Below are 15080 nucleotides of genomic sequence, written 5' to 3'. Positions count from 1 at the left end.
AGGAAAGCCCACGATATTCTTTTCCCAGAGAGCACTTTCCGCATTTCTACACATGGCTGGGACCCTGGGGAGACCCTCGTGGAAATAGCGGGGAGATACGGTGTATGGAAGACAGAGTCCAGGACAGGCAATGAGGCTCTTTCCCAGGCCTCCCTCTGAGTCCATGTAGAACCGAGGACAAGTTTCCCAAAGCCTCAGGACTCGTGTCTCCCTGGGACGCTGGAAGAAGTAGCCCCCACCTTCTTCCCAGGCAGCATCTTGGCTCTGAGGTGAGAAAGCAGAGGGCCTGGGCTCCCCAGGGGAGCAGGGATTTGTTCCCGCCCGTCCTGAGCCTCCGTAGAGAAACGGTGACTCAGGGATGTGACTCCAGGGACCAAAGTTCTGTCCAGCCTCAGATAGAAGGGCTTTTATTTTCCTTTGGATATTTTATTTACAGTACTGTAACATGTCCGAAATGGAGGCTTGATTAGGGGTTTTGATGGCTTATTTTGGGCCGTTAACCAAGACTGATGCAATCTTTTCTTCCCAGGGCTCTTAACTGAAGGTGCAAGCTAAGTGGGCCGCTGTAAAGGTGGAGTTAATTGCATAAAACTCATTTTATGGCTCTTGTCTCAGCTCTTCTGGAGCCAGACTTGGAACAGGAGGACGGCTGGGGGTGGGGGTGATGGCAAACTTTCACCTATGTGCCTGTAACCGATGTTGCTGTTACCTCTTTTACACCACATAATTGGTTTTCAAACTCGCTTCACCTTTTCCTCTTATAGATTAGATGTGTAAAAAGATACGCAATTTCTGTTCCAGTCAGAACCTTCTTCAGTTAAACAGAAAATTGGTCTTCAAGGTACCTCCCTTTCTTTCCTATAGATCAAAGAGACTTAAAGATTTATCGACAGGCACAATAGAAAGGTATGGACCCTCTTTAGATCTTGATTCAAATAAGCTGTAAAATTCTTAAAAAACGTGGGTTTTTTTTAGGAAGATTAGCCCTTAGCTAACATCCACTGCCAATCCTCCTTTTTTCACTGAGGAAGACTGGCCCTGAGCTAACATTTGTGCCCATCTTACTTTATGTATGGGATGCCTGCCACAGCATGGCTTGATAAGCGGCATGTAGGTCCATGCCTGGGATCTGAACCTGCAAACCAGGACTGCCGAAGCAGAGTATGTGAACGTAACCACTATGCCACCAGGCCAGCCCCAAAAATTTATGAGACAATAGGCGAAATTTGAAAACTGATTGAATATTTGATAACAGTAAAGACATTGATTTGTTTAGGTGTCATTATGGTATTGTGGTTTTATAAAAGAATTCTTACCTTGAAAGGATACATACTGAAATACCTGCACAAGAAATAAAAAATGTCTAGGTTTGCTTAAAAAAAATCCAAGTGGAGGGAGACTGGGAGGTATAGCTGAAACAAGATGGATTATGAGCTAATTTGTATTGAAGGTGGGTGGTGTACCTGCGGATTCATTATACTATTGTACTTTTTTTTTGCTGAAGAAGATTCGTCCTGAGCTAACATCTGTGCCAATCTTCCTCTACTTTTTAGTATGTGGGCCACCAGCACAGCATGATGAATGGTGTAGCTCTGCTTCCGGAACTGAACACAGGCCGCTGAAGTGGAGCCCACTGAACTTAACCACTAGGACACCAGGTCGGCCCCTCTCTCTACTTTTGTATATATGAAACTTTCCACTGAGAGAAAGAGATCTCTCGCTCTTACTATTTTTCTATTTTTTCTTCTTTCTCAAGAGATGAGGATAAACCAGTTAAGAAGGCAGCCGTTGCTTTTCAAACACTTTTTTTCCTCTCTTTAGTGTCTCCTTGCTCTTATCAGTAGGCCACCAGTCAGCACTGCCCACTGAGAAGCACGCATCTGATAAAACTGGGTTGGCCTAAGGTGCTAGGAGCTCAAGTCCCCAGCGGTGATTCCTGCAGCCCAGAGCTGAGAAGACGCCTTCCCACAACAAGAAGACATGAACTGCTAGCGGTAAATTTTCAAGCATCAGTGGCAGGCCAGAAGGGAGACTTTCTGAGAGGATTGGAGGTGGGGAGGAAGCTTCCAGGTGCCTCTCAAAAGCGTCCTTTGTAGGAAGCCCTGGCAGAGCTGGCATTGTTTTTTAATTATTTCTCTCCCTTGAGTTTTGTCCTTGCTCTGAGTGGCAGGCTCGGAACTCAGCATTGTTCAGAGAAAGGAAGGTGATGCAAGATGAGCGTGAGCAGCTGGATGAATTAGTCAAACTCTGTTTCTTTGATGTGAGATGAAGAGAAAGCTATTTATCTTTCCAGGTTTGCCGTGGGCAGTCCTGGGCTAACTCACTGCCAGCGTGCAGGCCGAGCCTGGTGCCACTCACACCTGGTGACATGTTCTCAGTAAACTACTGAGCTACTCCCTTCCTCTGAGGGCATGAGGTTGGTCTGTTAAAATGTGGAGAAATGAGCCAGCAGAACTCTGCTTAGCTCGTAAAAGCCTTGACCTGTCCAGCCAGTCCTGCTTCAGGCTTCCACAGGCTGCTGCCTTATGTACCATAGGCATTGTGCATACATTTGTGTTGCTGGGTTTTTTAGTTTGTTTATGCTGTTCATTTGCATGCAACTCTGCACCTGTATATAGCAGACAACCCCATCTAACACTGCACCTTCAATCGCCCTTACCTTATCCTACTTCCTTCACAGCACTTCCCTGAAATGATGTTATTTACTCATATGCTTACTTGATTACTGGCTGTCCCCCTTAGGAGGTCATCTCTATGAAGGCAGAAACTCTGCATTGTTTGCCACCCTGTCTACCGAAACACGTGCTCCAGAAAGGTGTGTGGAGTGCAAGAATGCACAAATGAAGAAACAACCATGCACACGTGTGTCTTCCAAAGGAGAGGGCAGGCAGGTGGGTGGGACAGCTGTGGCATGAAAGGCACCGGGGCCAGTCCTCCTCCCCAGCCTGGGCTCCCACTGCGGCCCTCACCTGCACTACATTTGATCTTCCATCCTTTTATTTTCCATATCTTTCTCCAAAATATACATATATTAGTATATATATAGATACCTTTATTTGGGATTTTGGTTACAAAAATAATACATGCTTATTATTTTAAAAAATATAGAAGTTTATTACGTAAAAATGGAACATCATCCCCTTCCTTCCATTGCCTCTCTCCAAAGGTAACTACGGCGAGCACATGGATGTATAGCCTTCCAGGCTGTCCTGCAGCACAGGGGGTCTCCACCTCTCCTCCCACCTCCTCCAGGAAGACCTCACTGCTCCTTTCAGGAGAATCTGCTTCTTCACTGCTCTCCCCATTGCAGAGAGAGTCTCCCTGTCCTGAGACCTCCACGAAACAAAACCCCACAGCTTTGCACATCCCTTCTGGTTCTTCTGCCTCCCCACCCTCCTAGCCCCCCAAACCAAACCAAACAAAACAGGAGGGCAGGCCCTGTGGCCTAGTGGTTAAGTTTGGTGTGCTCTGCTTTAGCAGCCCACTTTCAGTTCCTGGGTGTGGAGCTACACTGCTCTGTTAGTGGCCATGCTGTGCTGGTGGCCCACATACTAAAAAATGGAGGAAGGTTGGCATAGATGTTGGCACAGGGAAAATCTTCCTCAGCAAAAACAAAATGAAAAAAAAAACAGGAAACAACATGGAGGGACTGAAAAAACTGTGAGATCTGGAGTCAGATGGACCTGGTGGAAATCCTGCTCTGCCATCTACCAGTGGCCTTGGCCCTCTCTGAGCCTCCGTTTCTTCGTGAGTAAAAAGGAGGCTGATTTACCTACAAGATTGGGTTGTGGCAAAGGTTAAATGGAGTGCTGCAGACAAGGGCTAGTGCTGACCAGGTGGTATGTTAGGGTTAATTCCCTTTTCTCCCCGGTATCACTCCCCTCGTCAGACTTTCATTGCTTCCCTGTCATTTTTCTTTTGCTGGACATGAAGAACACTGAGTTCTTTTCCTTTTTCTTACATTAAATTATTCCTATAGGGGGCCGGCCCCCTGGCCAAGTGGTTAAGTTCGCACTCTGCTTCAGCAGGCCAGGGCTTCAATGTTGCAGATCCTGGGCACGGACATGGCATCATTCGTCAAGCCATGCTGAGGCAGCATCCCACAAGCACAGCCAGAAGGACCTACAACTACGTACTGGGGGGCTTTGGGGAGAAGAAGAGTAAGGGAGAAAAAAAAGGAAGATTGACAACAGATGTTAGCTCAGGTGCCGATCTTTAAAAAGAAAATTATTCTTATAGACACCAACTTCATCATCTCCTCTTCCTTCCCTTTGCTGGATTTAGTCCTTTCCTCACTTCCCCATCTCACTGATCAATGTTCCCAGGACGTGTTTAAAGAGGCCCAAAGTAATCAGCCTGTGGGTAGAAGAGAAGAGGGGAACCAGCCTCTGCCCTACATCATCCCCACGCAGCTGCGCTCCATGGCCCCTGTGGCCACAAGAATCTACATCCTGTCTGGAGAGGCCAAACAAAGCCAAAGGGCAGCAGTTACATAATCGCCTGGCTATCCTGCTGTCAACACGATAAGCTACCTCCTCCAACACTTGCTGTGAATTTCTGGGGCTTGAAGCAACAGGAACCAATGTAGGCAGCACCCAACCAGCAGCCTTCCCAGGTACCTGCCTCCACCGTGGGGTGGGGGTACCCAGCGTCAGGATATTGCAAGCCTCCCAGGATTAGCAGAGCAGGCTGCAGTCCCACTCTTCCCAGAGTCCTGCCCAGGGCTCAGACCGAGGGCCCTCCCACTACCCCTTTCCTATGAATCCAGGAGTCCTCCAGCTCTGGTGGGCCTGGGGCTAGGGAAGGGCCAATCAGATAGGGGAGGAACCCCTTAAGCTCCTGAGAAACAACAGTACAGATGGTCAGGCGACAATCATACTGACTGGGGTGCAGCTCTCCACCCTGGAAGCCCAAGCCCTGTCTGTGCCAGAAGAAGCAAAGACACTGCGGGCGATGAACACTTGTCTGTCATCAGCCTGAGCCCTGACCCTCACGGCCTCCACCTGCAGCCTGGATTAGGACAATTTTCCCACCCCCTGCAGGCTCTGGAGCAAGAATCCCAGGAGAAAGCAGCAGGTAGAGTCTAGGGGTGCCACGGAGGAGCCACAGAGACAAGTCAGGTCGTGAAAGAACTTGCAGTCAATGAGAGACTCGAGAAAAGCAAAATAACAGCTTTTTTGCAGTTAACGACTCAAGAACTTTGGATAAGAGGGTGGGCATGGGGTTTCTTTCTCCTTCAGATCTTGGATGTTGGGCTACCTCAAGCCAAAAAGCAGGAGAACAGAGAGGAGGTAGGAGACGGCGACTTCAGGAGAAGGGCCAGAGGGGCGGGATGAAGGCAGGGTGAGTGGCATCCGCCAGGAGACAGGAAGCTGGCCAAGGCAGAGAAGCAGCCCTCCGGGGCCGCCCCGTGGGGGCAGCTGCAGCCACAAGGCTGACGTCGATATGTGCCTGGCTGATGGTGCAGTGGTGAGCGGATAGGCATAGGAAAGAGCCAAGAGGGCTTGGGGACCTTGGGGATAAGGGAGGACCTCTGCCCTGGGCAGCCACAGAGCATCTTCCTTTGTAGGCACATGATCCCTCACCATGGGAACCAGGGGGACAGACACCCGTCACACCGAGGCCCAGTTTGCTCTCCTTCCCTCCTCTCCTGTTGGGACACCCGGGGGTTTCTACTGCCAATCTCAAGTCCAAACTTTGTCCCTTTCACTATCCAATAAAAACTTCACTCCCAAGCTTTCATCCAAGGAGATGAAAGTGGTTCTGTAGACACAGAGTCAGCAGGTTCCTAGAAGAGTGGGACAGAGGTTACCCTGGTCAGGCAGCCAACTTTGAGGAAAGAGGGGGCCCCTAGCCTCGAGGTCAAGAGCAATTTGGGTGGGTGCCCTAGTCCAGCCCTTCAAACCCTGGCTTCTCCGGATGAGGGCAGCCCCAGAGAGAGTCAACGGATCAGGCCTCAACCCTGCTTCAGTTCTGCAGCGAGCAGCTGTCACTTGCCTGGGGGCCCTGGCACGTCCCTGGGACACTATATTAGCAGGCTCAGCAACCCTGGCTGTCGCTGAATCTTCCAGCTGGAGGACTCCTTCCTGGATAGATGGAGACCCTGGGAGTTTTATGGCTTGTCACAGGTGAGCAAGGGACAGTGGCACCATGCTGGGCTGCCCCAGGGCCCTGCTACTTGGTCCTGGGCAGCTGTTGAGGCACCAGGCTGGGAGCTGAGGGGAAGGCGCCCCACTTCCACCTCCTGAGGGTTATGAGGGTAATAGGGGCTAATAATGGGCACTGCCGACTTTCCTTCCACTTCAAAGCTCAGGGGAACGAATGGGTCTGGGCAAAGAGGAACCTGGGCACACTGCTCAGCCCTGGTTCCTGTCAGGGCAGCTACGGCAGGCAGACACGGGTGAGCAGTCCTTGAGTGGGTAGGAATGCACCTTTTGGAGCATAGATGCCTCAAATAGGATCATCTTAGGGACAGCTGACCCTGGCTGTGGAGGTAGGAGCAAACGGGCCCACAGCCCTGGGTGCCCCTAAATGCCAAGAGGCAGGGCCAAGCACAGAGATGAGCATCCACAGGCCCAGGAACATGTGCACACACGCTCACACAAACACACACTCACTCACAGGCACACACCACACACGCACGCACATGTGCACATGCCCACACAGGCATAAATATTCTGGCAGCCTCACGCTCGCATGGGCACACACACGAGTCCAGACACACAGGCACACACACATACACAAGCACAGATTTCCACACACAGGCACACTCACAGACACATACTCACACACAGACACACATACACACTCATGCAAGCACATGTCTAAAAGCACACACAGGCAACACACAGGGACACAGGAGCATGCACATGTACAGATACCCAAACCCACACATGTCCAGGCACCCACTAAAGCGTTACATACACAGGCATAGCACGTATCTGCACACGCACAGGCTCCTCCACACACCCTCTAACTCCAACACCAACCGTCCAGGCCATTTGAGAGTCCTGGCCAGCTGCCTTTAGTTATTTGCACTGGGCCACAGCCCACGCCCTCCCTCTGCCCTGCCCCACCCTCCATTTGTTGTATAAATTCTCTCCATTTGCTCCCTCCCTGGCACAGCCTGCCTCAGACACCAGCACAGCTTTCTGCCTGTGTCCACTCCCGGTGGGCTCCTCACGACAAAAGCTAACAGCCAGCAGCATGGGTAAGGAGGGGGCCTTCTGACAACCAACAACCAACAGCTGTGTGCTGCCCACCCCTGGCTGCCCTACAGGAAGTGACAGAAAACCTGGGGAAGGGAAGCTGGTCAGGGGAGGGAACGCTGAATTCTGCTCCACTGTCCCCACCTTGCTCCCACCCCAGCATTTCCCAGCTTAGGCAAAGTTTCCGGAGGTGCAAGGGAAGAAAGGTAGAGAGACTGTTGGGAAGGGTGACCTTGGGCTTCCACTCAGCTCCCCAGCTGCGGCCTGGGGCCAGGGTACCTTTCTGCAGCTGAGAATATCAGGTCGGGGGTCGGGTAGGGGAACCTCTATATCCCTAGCTGTCACCTTAGGAGACAGACAGTCCTGATTTCAGTCCTGGGTCAACTTCTTACTCCAGCGAGTTGGAACCCAGGGCTTCAATACCCAGGGCGCTTTCTAGCCACCCTACATCACCAGTCAGTCTGGGAGGGAAATCAGGGAGCCCACACTCTCTCACTGGGGCCTGTTTGAGTGCCTCGCACTCTCTCAATCCCCAAAGTCCTTCTGTTCCTCTATCCATGGGCTCCTGGATGTCTGGCTGAGGAGGACTTTGGCTCTGGTTGGGAGTGTCAAAATCCTTGCCCCATTGGATCTGGATCTTTCCAGGGCTGGCAGAATGCCCAACAGCCAGCGTGGCATTGGGAAAATCTGATTAGCTTTCCCTTGGTTTAGCTCAAACCCAAATAAGTTCAGAGACCTTGCTTGAGTGGCTTAAGACAGGGGGTTGCTCCCCGGAAAGCCTGATGCTCACTGTGGCCCAAGTGGCATGCAGGGCCTGACTCTGACTGAGAAGTGCTGGGGGTCGGGATGGGGAGGGAAGGGGATGGGGATGGGAAGATGATGCAGATGACAGCACATCCTGCACACCTGTAGTCCTCTCTCAGTCTCCACCTGACTTTGCAGCTTTTGTATCTCTGTCTTGATGTCCCGGAGTTTTGAACCTCTTTCCCCTCCTCCTGGCCTCCTGTGCCAAGCCCTAACACAGCTTGGTCTTGTAACAGAGGAAGTCTCCTTAATTCCTTTGGAAGATCTCTCTCTCTCACCCTGCCCCATCCCCCCACAACCCTCAGCCTCTCTCTGGACACCAAGCACAGCCTGGGATCCTGCTCCCCCTTCTCACACAGCCCTCCCCACATTTACACAACACTCCTCCTTTACAAAAGTACTTCTGAACGCTTTGTCTTATTTGGCCTTCACAGCCACCTGGAGAAGAAGGTAGGATATTATTACCCCCTTTTAGCAAAGGAAGGGGGGAAAGTAGATCTCTAACCTGGAGCTGGAAGCCAGGTTTCTGGACTCTAACAAGCTGTTGCTCCCTCTTCGCCTCCCAAGTCACTTGGCTGCTGTGAGTAGGGGGACCTGGCTCCCTGGCAGAGGGCCTGAGCTGGCTACTCCTGGCTCTCCACTAGTGGCCCCCGCTGTCAGAGGAGTGGCCGGACTGGCCCTGGGACAGGGCAGGGAGGCAGTGCCCAGTCCTGTGAAGTCCACTCCAGGATTTCCTTCAGCCTGCAGCTCCCGCTGTGCTAGTCCTCAGCTCTCCCCCTGGTCAGGCTCCAAACCCTGTTGCCTAATGCCCGGTGCTGGCAGCCCTCCTCCTCAGCAGCTCACTTTGGTCTCATAGATCAGCGTGGCTTCGCTTGCCAGACTTCAGGGGGCAAGGAGGGCCACTCCCTACAGCTTGGAGGGTGAGCCTCTGAGCTCTCCAGAGTTGGGTTAAACACCTTACCTTACAGATAAAGGACGTGGGACCCACCCAGGGGTAGAGTCTGGTCCAAGGACGTCCAGCTGGTATCGGCTGTGCCATCTCCAACTTCAGTCTCCTCTCCCTCACCAGACCCTCAGTTATGTAATCCAGGCTCTGGGCCAGCAGCCTGGGGTCAGGACCCAGAGGGGAGAAAAGCAGGAAGTGTCCCAGCCCCTGGTATAGACACCTTTCCATGAAGGGAGCTGAACAGGCACCACCCTCTCTCCCTGAGAGCTGTTCCTCAGGAACAGTGAGGGTTTACTGGCTCCTGCCAGGCAAGCACAAAGCTGCACACTGGACTACACCTTCCTGTTTACTTCTCATCAAGCCCACTGTGGTATTCCTAATACTCTCTTGCGACGCATGATGTGGACACTGAGGCCGGGGAGGTTAAGTAATTTGCCCGAGCTCCCGTGGCTAGTCAGTGACCAGCTGCAACTGGGACCCAAGTCGATGTCATACCCTCCACACCAAACAGCCTGCGCATCACTCGCGCTTCCCCTGTCCTCCCCTGGGCCCCGCTTGAGTGTCTGTCCACCTTCAGGTCATGTCTCTGCAGGTCTTCCTGCTACACCCACGCACTCCTCAGGGCTTTGAGGGACAGGGAAGGACGGGGTGGGGGAGTGATGGGGCTGCTTCAGGAGGGGACCCGGGAGAGCCGCCTGGCTGCCTTGGCCGGTGGATGGGGTGTGTGTTGCAGCAAGCAGGAAAGGAGGCTCCAGGGCCTGCTCCTGGAGCCAAGTGGTAACACGCCTGTTGTTTTTGCAGCTACAAAATGTGGAGATTGTGGGCCTGGCTACCCTACCCCTCAGGAGGCCATGAAAGGTAAGTGCAAGACATCTCTGACAGCCAGTGCCCCGGGAAGGAACTCTGCCAGCCAGCGCCCTCTGCTGATTCCACTGCTGCTGGGGGAGGGAGAGCTCAAACCCGGGCCTCCACCCTCAGGCACACCCACAACTGCCCCTGCCACTCCTTCCCACTCCGCCATCCCCACTGCCTGCTTTCTACCCTGCAGGACCCAGGGAGGAGATTGTCTACCTGCCCTGTATTTACCGAAACACAGGCACTGAGGCCCCGGATTACCTAGCCACTGTGGACGTTGACCCCAAGTCTCCCCAGTATTCCCAGGTGAGGTGACGCTTGGGCACCAGAGTATCCTGTGACTCCTTCTCTAGCCCTGGTCTCGGCGATGGCCTTCCCCAGCTTCATCCTTCTTTGCCCTTCCTGGGTATGGGTGTGCAGCATGTTCAATGCACAAGAGCACCCCCAACTGTAAGGAGAGAGCCTATGCTTCACTGCCAAGCCAAACTGTGTCCAGGGGGATGCATTTTCTGAAAGGGCACAGAGGTGTGGTCTGGGTGAGCACCACCCCCTGCCCCCTCTCCCATCCTAGGTCATCCACCGGCTGCCCATGCCGCACCTGAAGGATGAGCTGCATCACTCAGGATGGAACACCTGCAGCAGCTGCTTCGGGGACAGCACCAAGTCTCGCAACAAGCTGGTGCTGCCCAGTTTCATCTCCTCCCGCATCTATGTGGTGGATGTGGGCACCGAGCCCCGTGCCCCGAAGCTGCACAAGGCACGTCCTCTGCCCTTGCCACTCAGGGATCCTAATGTGCCCACCACCCTGGACAGCCTCCAGGCGGGAAACCACCCCTAAACCAGCTGCCTCCAGCTGTTGCACAGGGTCTGGGCTCAGCAGCAGGGTGGGGGTTAGACTTCAGAGAAGGGTGAGCGAGGCTTCCTGGCTGGTCAGCATCCAGCACCATGGGGCTGGGAACCAGAGGGCAGAGGGGAGGCTTCTGTTTTCACTCTGAGAGGGGGAAGGACACGCTTTTTCCCAGGCAGTTATGAGCCCAGGGCCTCCCTTAGGCAGGAGCCTCCCATCCTTCCTCTCAACACTTTGTCAAGTGCCCTCTTTGCACGAGGCAGGCACTGCTGGCTGCTGGTGATCCCAAGCTGACGCTGGCATCGGCCCAGCCTGGGAAGAGCTTATGGTCCCACAGGGCTGTGAGTGCCTTCAAGACAGATGGGGGAGAGAAGGCAGTGCTTTCTGCCTGGGGAGTTAGCAGGCTGTCTGACTCTCCCTCTCTGCTCTCCAGAAGTTACAGGCTGAATCTCTGCCATGTTCCCTCAGGGAAAATTGTGTCCATGTTTTGAAGGAAAAGAGGACAGCACACAGATGTGGGAGCATGTGGGATAGGGAGTGGGGACTCCCGGCCCTGTACAATTCTGACGCCATTCTTTACCCCTCTCCAGGTCATTGAGGCCAAGGACATCCATGAAAAGTGTGGCCTGGGCACCCCTCACACCAGCCACTGCCTGCCCACTGGGGAGGTGATGATCAGCACCTTGGGAGACCCCAAGGGCAATGGCAAAGGTACGTGCCAGCACTGCAGGCACATCTCATCTGTGCAAGGAGCAGATCCCAAGCTGGGGGACAGATGGAATCACCTTCCAGGGAGAACCAGGGGGCTGAATCTCATCCAATATTTCAACTGGAGTCAAGTAACTTCAGTTGTTTCAATGATTTCTATGACGATAAGCCTTGACTGATGAATTCACTTAAAAGTTATAGTCAGAACAGTCTGCCATGGGGAATGTGAGCCCTGACATGGCCCCAGAAAACACATACATTTAATATCGGCCTTTGTGAATTCGTGAGCAAATCTCACAGTCCTTGGGGTCCTTAATCTTCACATTTGCTCTCTCATTTATACAGATGATACCCATAAAATGTCTACTATGTGACAGACACAACCTGTGAGATAGGTGCTACTGTGACCCTGTTGTACAGGTCAGAAAACCGGGGCACAGGTTGGTTAAATAACTTACCCAAAGTCATACAGATATGAAGTTGCAGAGCTGGAACTCAAACCCAGCAATCTGGCCCCAGAATCTATGCTCATCACCACACTGTCCTGCTTCTCTCTGAGCCTTACCTGTTTCATCAGAACCCCCCTTCCAAGGGCTTAGAGTCAAGGTCGTCCTGTTAAGGTTACTGCACCAGACTCTACTTAACTGCTTTTTCCAGGAGATGGGAGGAACAAGACATCCCAGTTTAATAACTTTCGTAGACATATAGTTGTATCGGCAAAGAAGGGTCAAGGTGTCATAACACACTCACCAAGGGAAAAACATATTGGGCATTTATGTTGAATTAGAAATAACTATAATTTGTCTGCTCTGTAAAAGAACGTAGTGAGAAGAATGGAGCTTAGACTCTGGCAGGAATCTCACATCCAAAGTGGGAGGCTGGGCAAGAGAAGCACACGGTGCCTCCCCAGAAGATCTCTTGGCTCAAGGAGAGAAAATTTTCCCCAGTGGTCTGGGAGAGGGATGAAGTTGATGGGAGGTAGGGGCACCAGAGTAACTCCTCATGTCCCCAGGGGCGCTCTGGATGGACCCTTTGGACGCCTGAATTTAAGAAGCTCACAGGGGCCGGCCGGGTGGTGTAGTGGTTAAGTTTCTGTGCTCTGCTCACTCTGCTCGGTGGCCCAGAGTTGATGGGTTCAGATCCTGGGCATGGATGTACACCCTACTCATCAAGCCATGCCGTGGTGGCAACCCACATACAAAGTAGCGGAAGATTGGCACAGATGTTAGCTCAGGGACAATCTTCCTCTCCAAAAAAAGAAAAAGCTGGCAAACCCAGTGGGAGGAGGGAGCACTAGACAATGGGCTTGGGGCCTCTTGGACATGCCTGGGGCTGAGGGCTGGGTCAGGGTAGTGTCTCTACTGCCTCTACCTGCCACCCTACTTCCTTCCCTGCTCAGGGGGTTTCGTGCTGCTGGATGGAGAGACATTTGAAGTGAAGGGGACGTGGGAGAGGCCTGGGGGCTCTGCGCCTATGGGCTATGACTTCTGGTACCAGCCTCGACACAATGTCATGATCAGCACCGAATGGGCAGCTCCCAATGTCGTACAAAATGGCTTCAATCCCGCCGATGTAGAGGCAGGTAAGACCTCCCCCCAATGGCTGGCAGGAACCAGGGTACACACATGCCTCCTGTCTGCGCCCACACCCCACTCTCCAGCCCTCTTGCTTCCCTCAGGTGGACCCCAGACTCTTGGGTGATAGTATAGGACATGCTGAGTGCTTTGATTTGCTCAGGCGTCCCTCTGATCCCTCCAACCTGTTTTCAACCTTCTGCCCTGCGCTGTGCTCCAGCCTTTCTTTGCCCCTGCCCTCCCGCCCTGGTCCTGAGCCCGTCCTCTGGCCCCATCCCGACCCCAGGGCTATATGGGAAGCACTTACACGTGTGGGACTGGCAGCGCCATGAGATCGTGCAGACCCTGCTTATGCCGGACGGGCACATCCCCCTGGAGATCCGCTTCCTGCACGACCCGGCTGCCTCCCAGGGCTTCGTGGGCTGTGCCCTCAGCTCCACCATCCAGCGCTTCTACAAGAATGAGGTGACAGGCACCCTCTGGCCTTCTCCTCCCAGCAGTCCTGTCAGTGCCTCTGCCCAGGCTTCTGTAGCCATGATGCTCCCCTCTTCCTAGGAGGGGCCCAGGCCCCCTCTGCCTGGCTCCACCAACCTAGACTTCTCCAGGGACAAAAAGCAAGGCTACCTGCCCTGCCTTTCCTCTCTCAGTCCCAGGCCAATTTCCGCCTAAACCCTAACTGACGAGATTTATTCATTCACTCCAAAAATATCTAGTGAGCCTCTGTGGTAGGCACTGTGCAAGGCGCTGGGAATGCAGCGGTGAAGCAGGCGTGATCCCTGCCCTAAAGGGCCCGGAGAGGAGTTAGAGCCCAGTGGCAAGAAGGCCCTTCTCCCTGTCTCCCTGTGGACACTAGGCTCTGAGGAGACCTAGATCTCATCCCCACCCTCCAACTCTGACAGGCTCACCTCTCTGCCTCCTAACCCCAATACAGGGAGGTACTTGGTCAGTGGAGAAGGTGATCGAGGTGCCCCCCAAGAAAGTGAAGGGCTGGATGCTGCCCGAAATGCCAGGCGAGTGCCAGGGGAGGGTGGGAATGGGAAGGTGACTCTCACCTGGGGAACAAGAGTCCTGAAAGCCTCTGACCACACCCTACTCCAGGCCTCATCACTGACATCCTGCTGTCCCTGGACGACCGCTTCCTCTACTTCAACAACTGGCTGCACGGGGACATGCGGCAGTATGACATCTCTGACCCAAAGAGGCCTCGCCTCGTGGGACAGGTGGGGCCCTAGCAGGATGGCAAGAAAGAGAGGGAGGATGGAGTAAAGAGTCTGGGGAGGAGGTTAGAAGAGGGTAGAAGGTGGCTGGGGATGACAAGGGAGGTGGAAGCATGGCAAAAGTGGGGACTGCAGGCCAGGACACTGGGGAGCCACGGCTAGAAGTGAGGAATGGGAGGGAGTGAGAGCGTCCTAACTAAGGCATGCTGCCCTTCCTGAAATGTCCTCACCTCCCACCACCGTCCTCCATTATGCCCCTCACCTCCCTATCCAGATCTTCCTAGGGGGCAGCATTGTTAAGGGAGGCCCTGTGCAAGTGCTGGAGGACCAGGAGCTAAAATCCCAGCCAGAGCCCCTTGTGGTCAAGGTGAGGATCTCTGCCCCTGCCTCATGGGCCCCCTCAGATCCAAGCTGGAGAAGTATGGGGGAAGGGGCGGGGCAGCGTCTGAGCACACCCTTGGGGTTCCCGTGGTGCCCGAGCTCCCCTCCGAGGATGCATGTGTTACCCTGGGGTCTGACCTCTGGTTTTCCCAAGGGGAAACGTGTGCCTGGAGGCCCTCAGATGATCCAGCTCAGCCTAGATGGGAAGCGTATCTATGTCACCACGTCACTGTACAGTGACTGGGACAAGCAGTTTTACCCTGACCTCATCAGGTGAGAAGCTGACAGCCTGAGCTCCCCTCCCCAGCCTTCCTTTCCCAGAGGGGTCCTTTGGCTTTCTGAGGACTCCGCGGCACCCAACCTGCCCCCACCATACAGACCTGGCCCCCTCCCCAGGAACCCACCCTTGCACTCACAAGCTCTTGGGAGAAAGGGACGCCCCCTCTGACCTGTCTCTTCTCCCCTCCCCACTTCCACCAGGGAAGGCTCCGTGATGCTGCAGATCGATGTAGACACAGTAAAGGGAGGGCTGAAGTTGAA

General features: G+C 53.7%; 1 protein-coding gene across 1 annotated transcript in view; it reads left to right on the top strand.

Annotated features, from left to right (window-relative positions):
* Positions 1–7121: 7121 nt before the first annotated feature.
* Positions 7122–15080, top strand: part of SELENBP1 (selenium binding protein 1) — an 8229-nt gene continuing 270 nt past the window's right edge. The window contains exons 1-12 of the mRNA XM_046649454.1: positions 7122–7210; positions 9760–9816; positions 10007–10119; positions 10385–10570; positions 11251–11371; positions 12768–12950; positions 13229–13407; positions 13874–13952; positions 14041–14162; positions 14434–14526; positions 14695–14813; positions 15021–15074. Coding sequence (XP_046505410.1) covers positions 7207–7210; positions 9760–9816; positions 10007–10119; positions 10385–10570; positions 11251–11371; positions 12768–12950; positions 13229–13407; positions 13874–13952; positions 14041–14162; positions 14434–14526; positions 14695–14813; positions 15021–15074 — 1310 coding nt within the window. The 5' untranslated portion in view covers positions 7122–7206. The remainder of the gene's footprint in view (positions 7211–9759; positions 9817–10006; positions 10120–10384; positions 10571–11250; positions 11372–12767; positions 12951–13228; positions 13408–13873; positions 13953–14040; positions 14163–14433; positions 14527–14694; positions 14814–15020; positions 15075–15080) is intronic.

This window comes from Equus quagga, unplaced genomic scaffold (genome assembly GCF_021613505.1).
Source record: "Equus quagga isolate Etosha38 unplaced genomic scaffold, UCLA_HA_Equagga_1.0 HiC_scaffold_663_RagTag, whole genome shotgun sequence".
In the NCBI taxonomy this organism is placed as follows: domain Eukaryota; kingdom Metazoa; phylum Chordata; class Mammalia; order Perissodactyla; family Equidae; genus Equus; species Equus quagga.
Note: the sequence above shows the minus strand (reverse complement) of the source record. Positions and strands in the feature narration are given on the sequence as shown.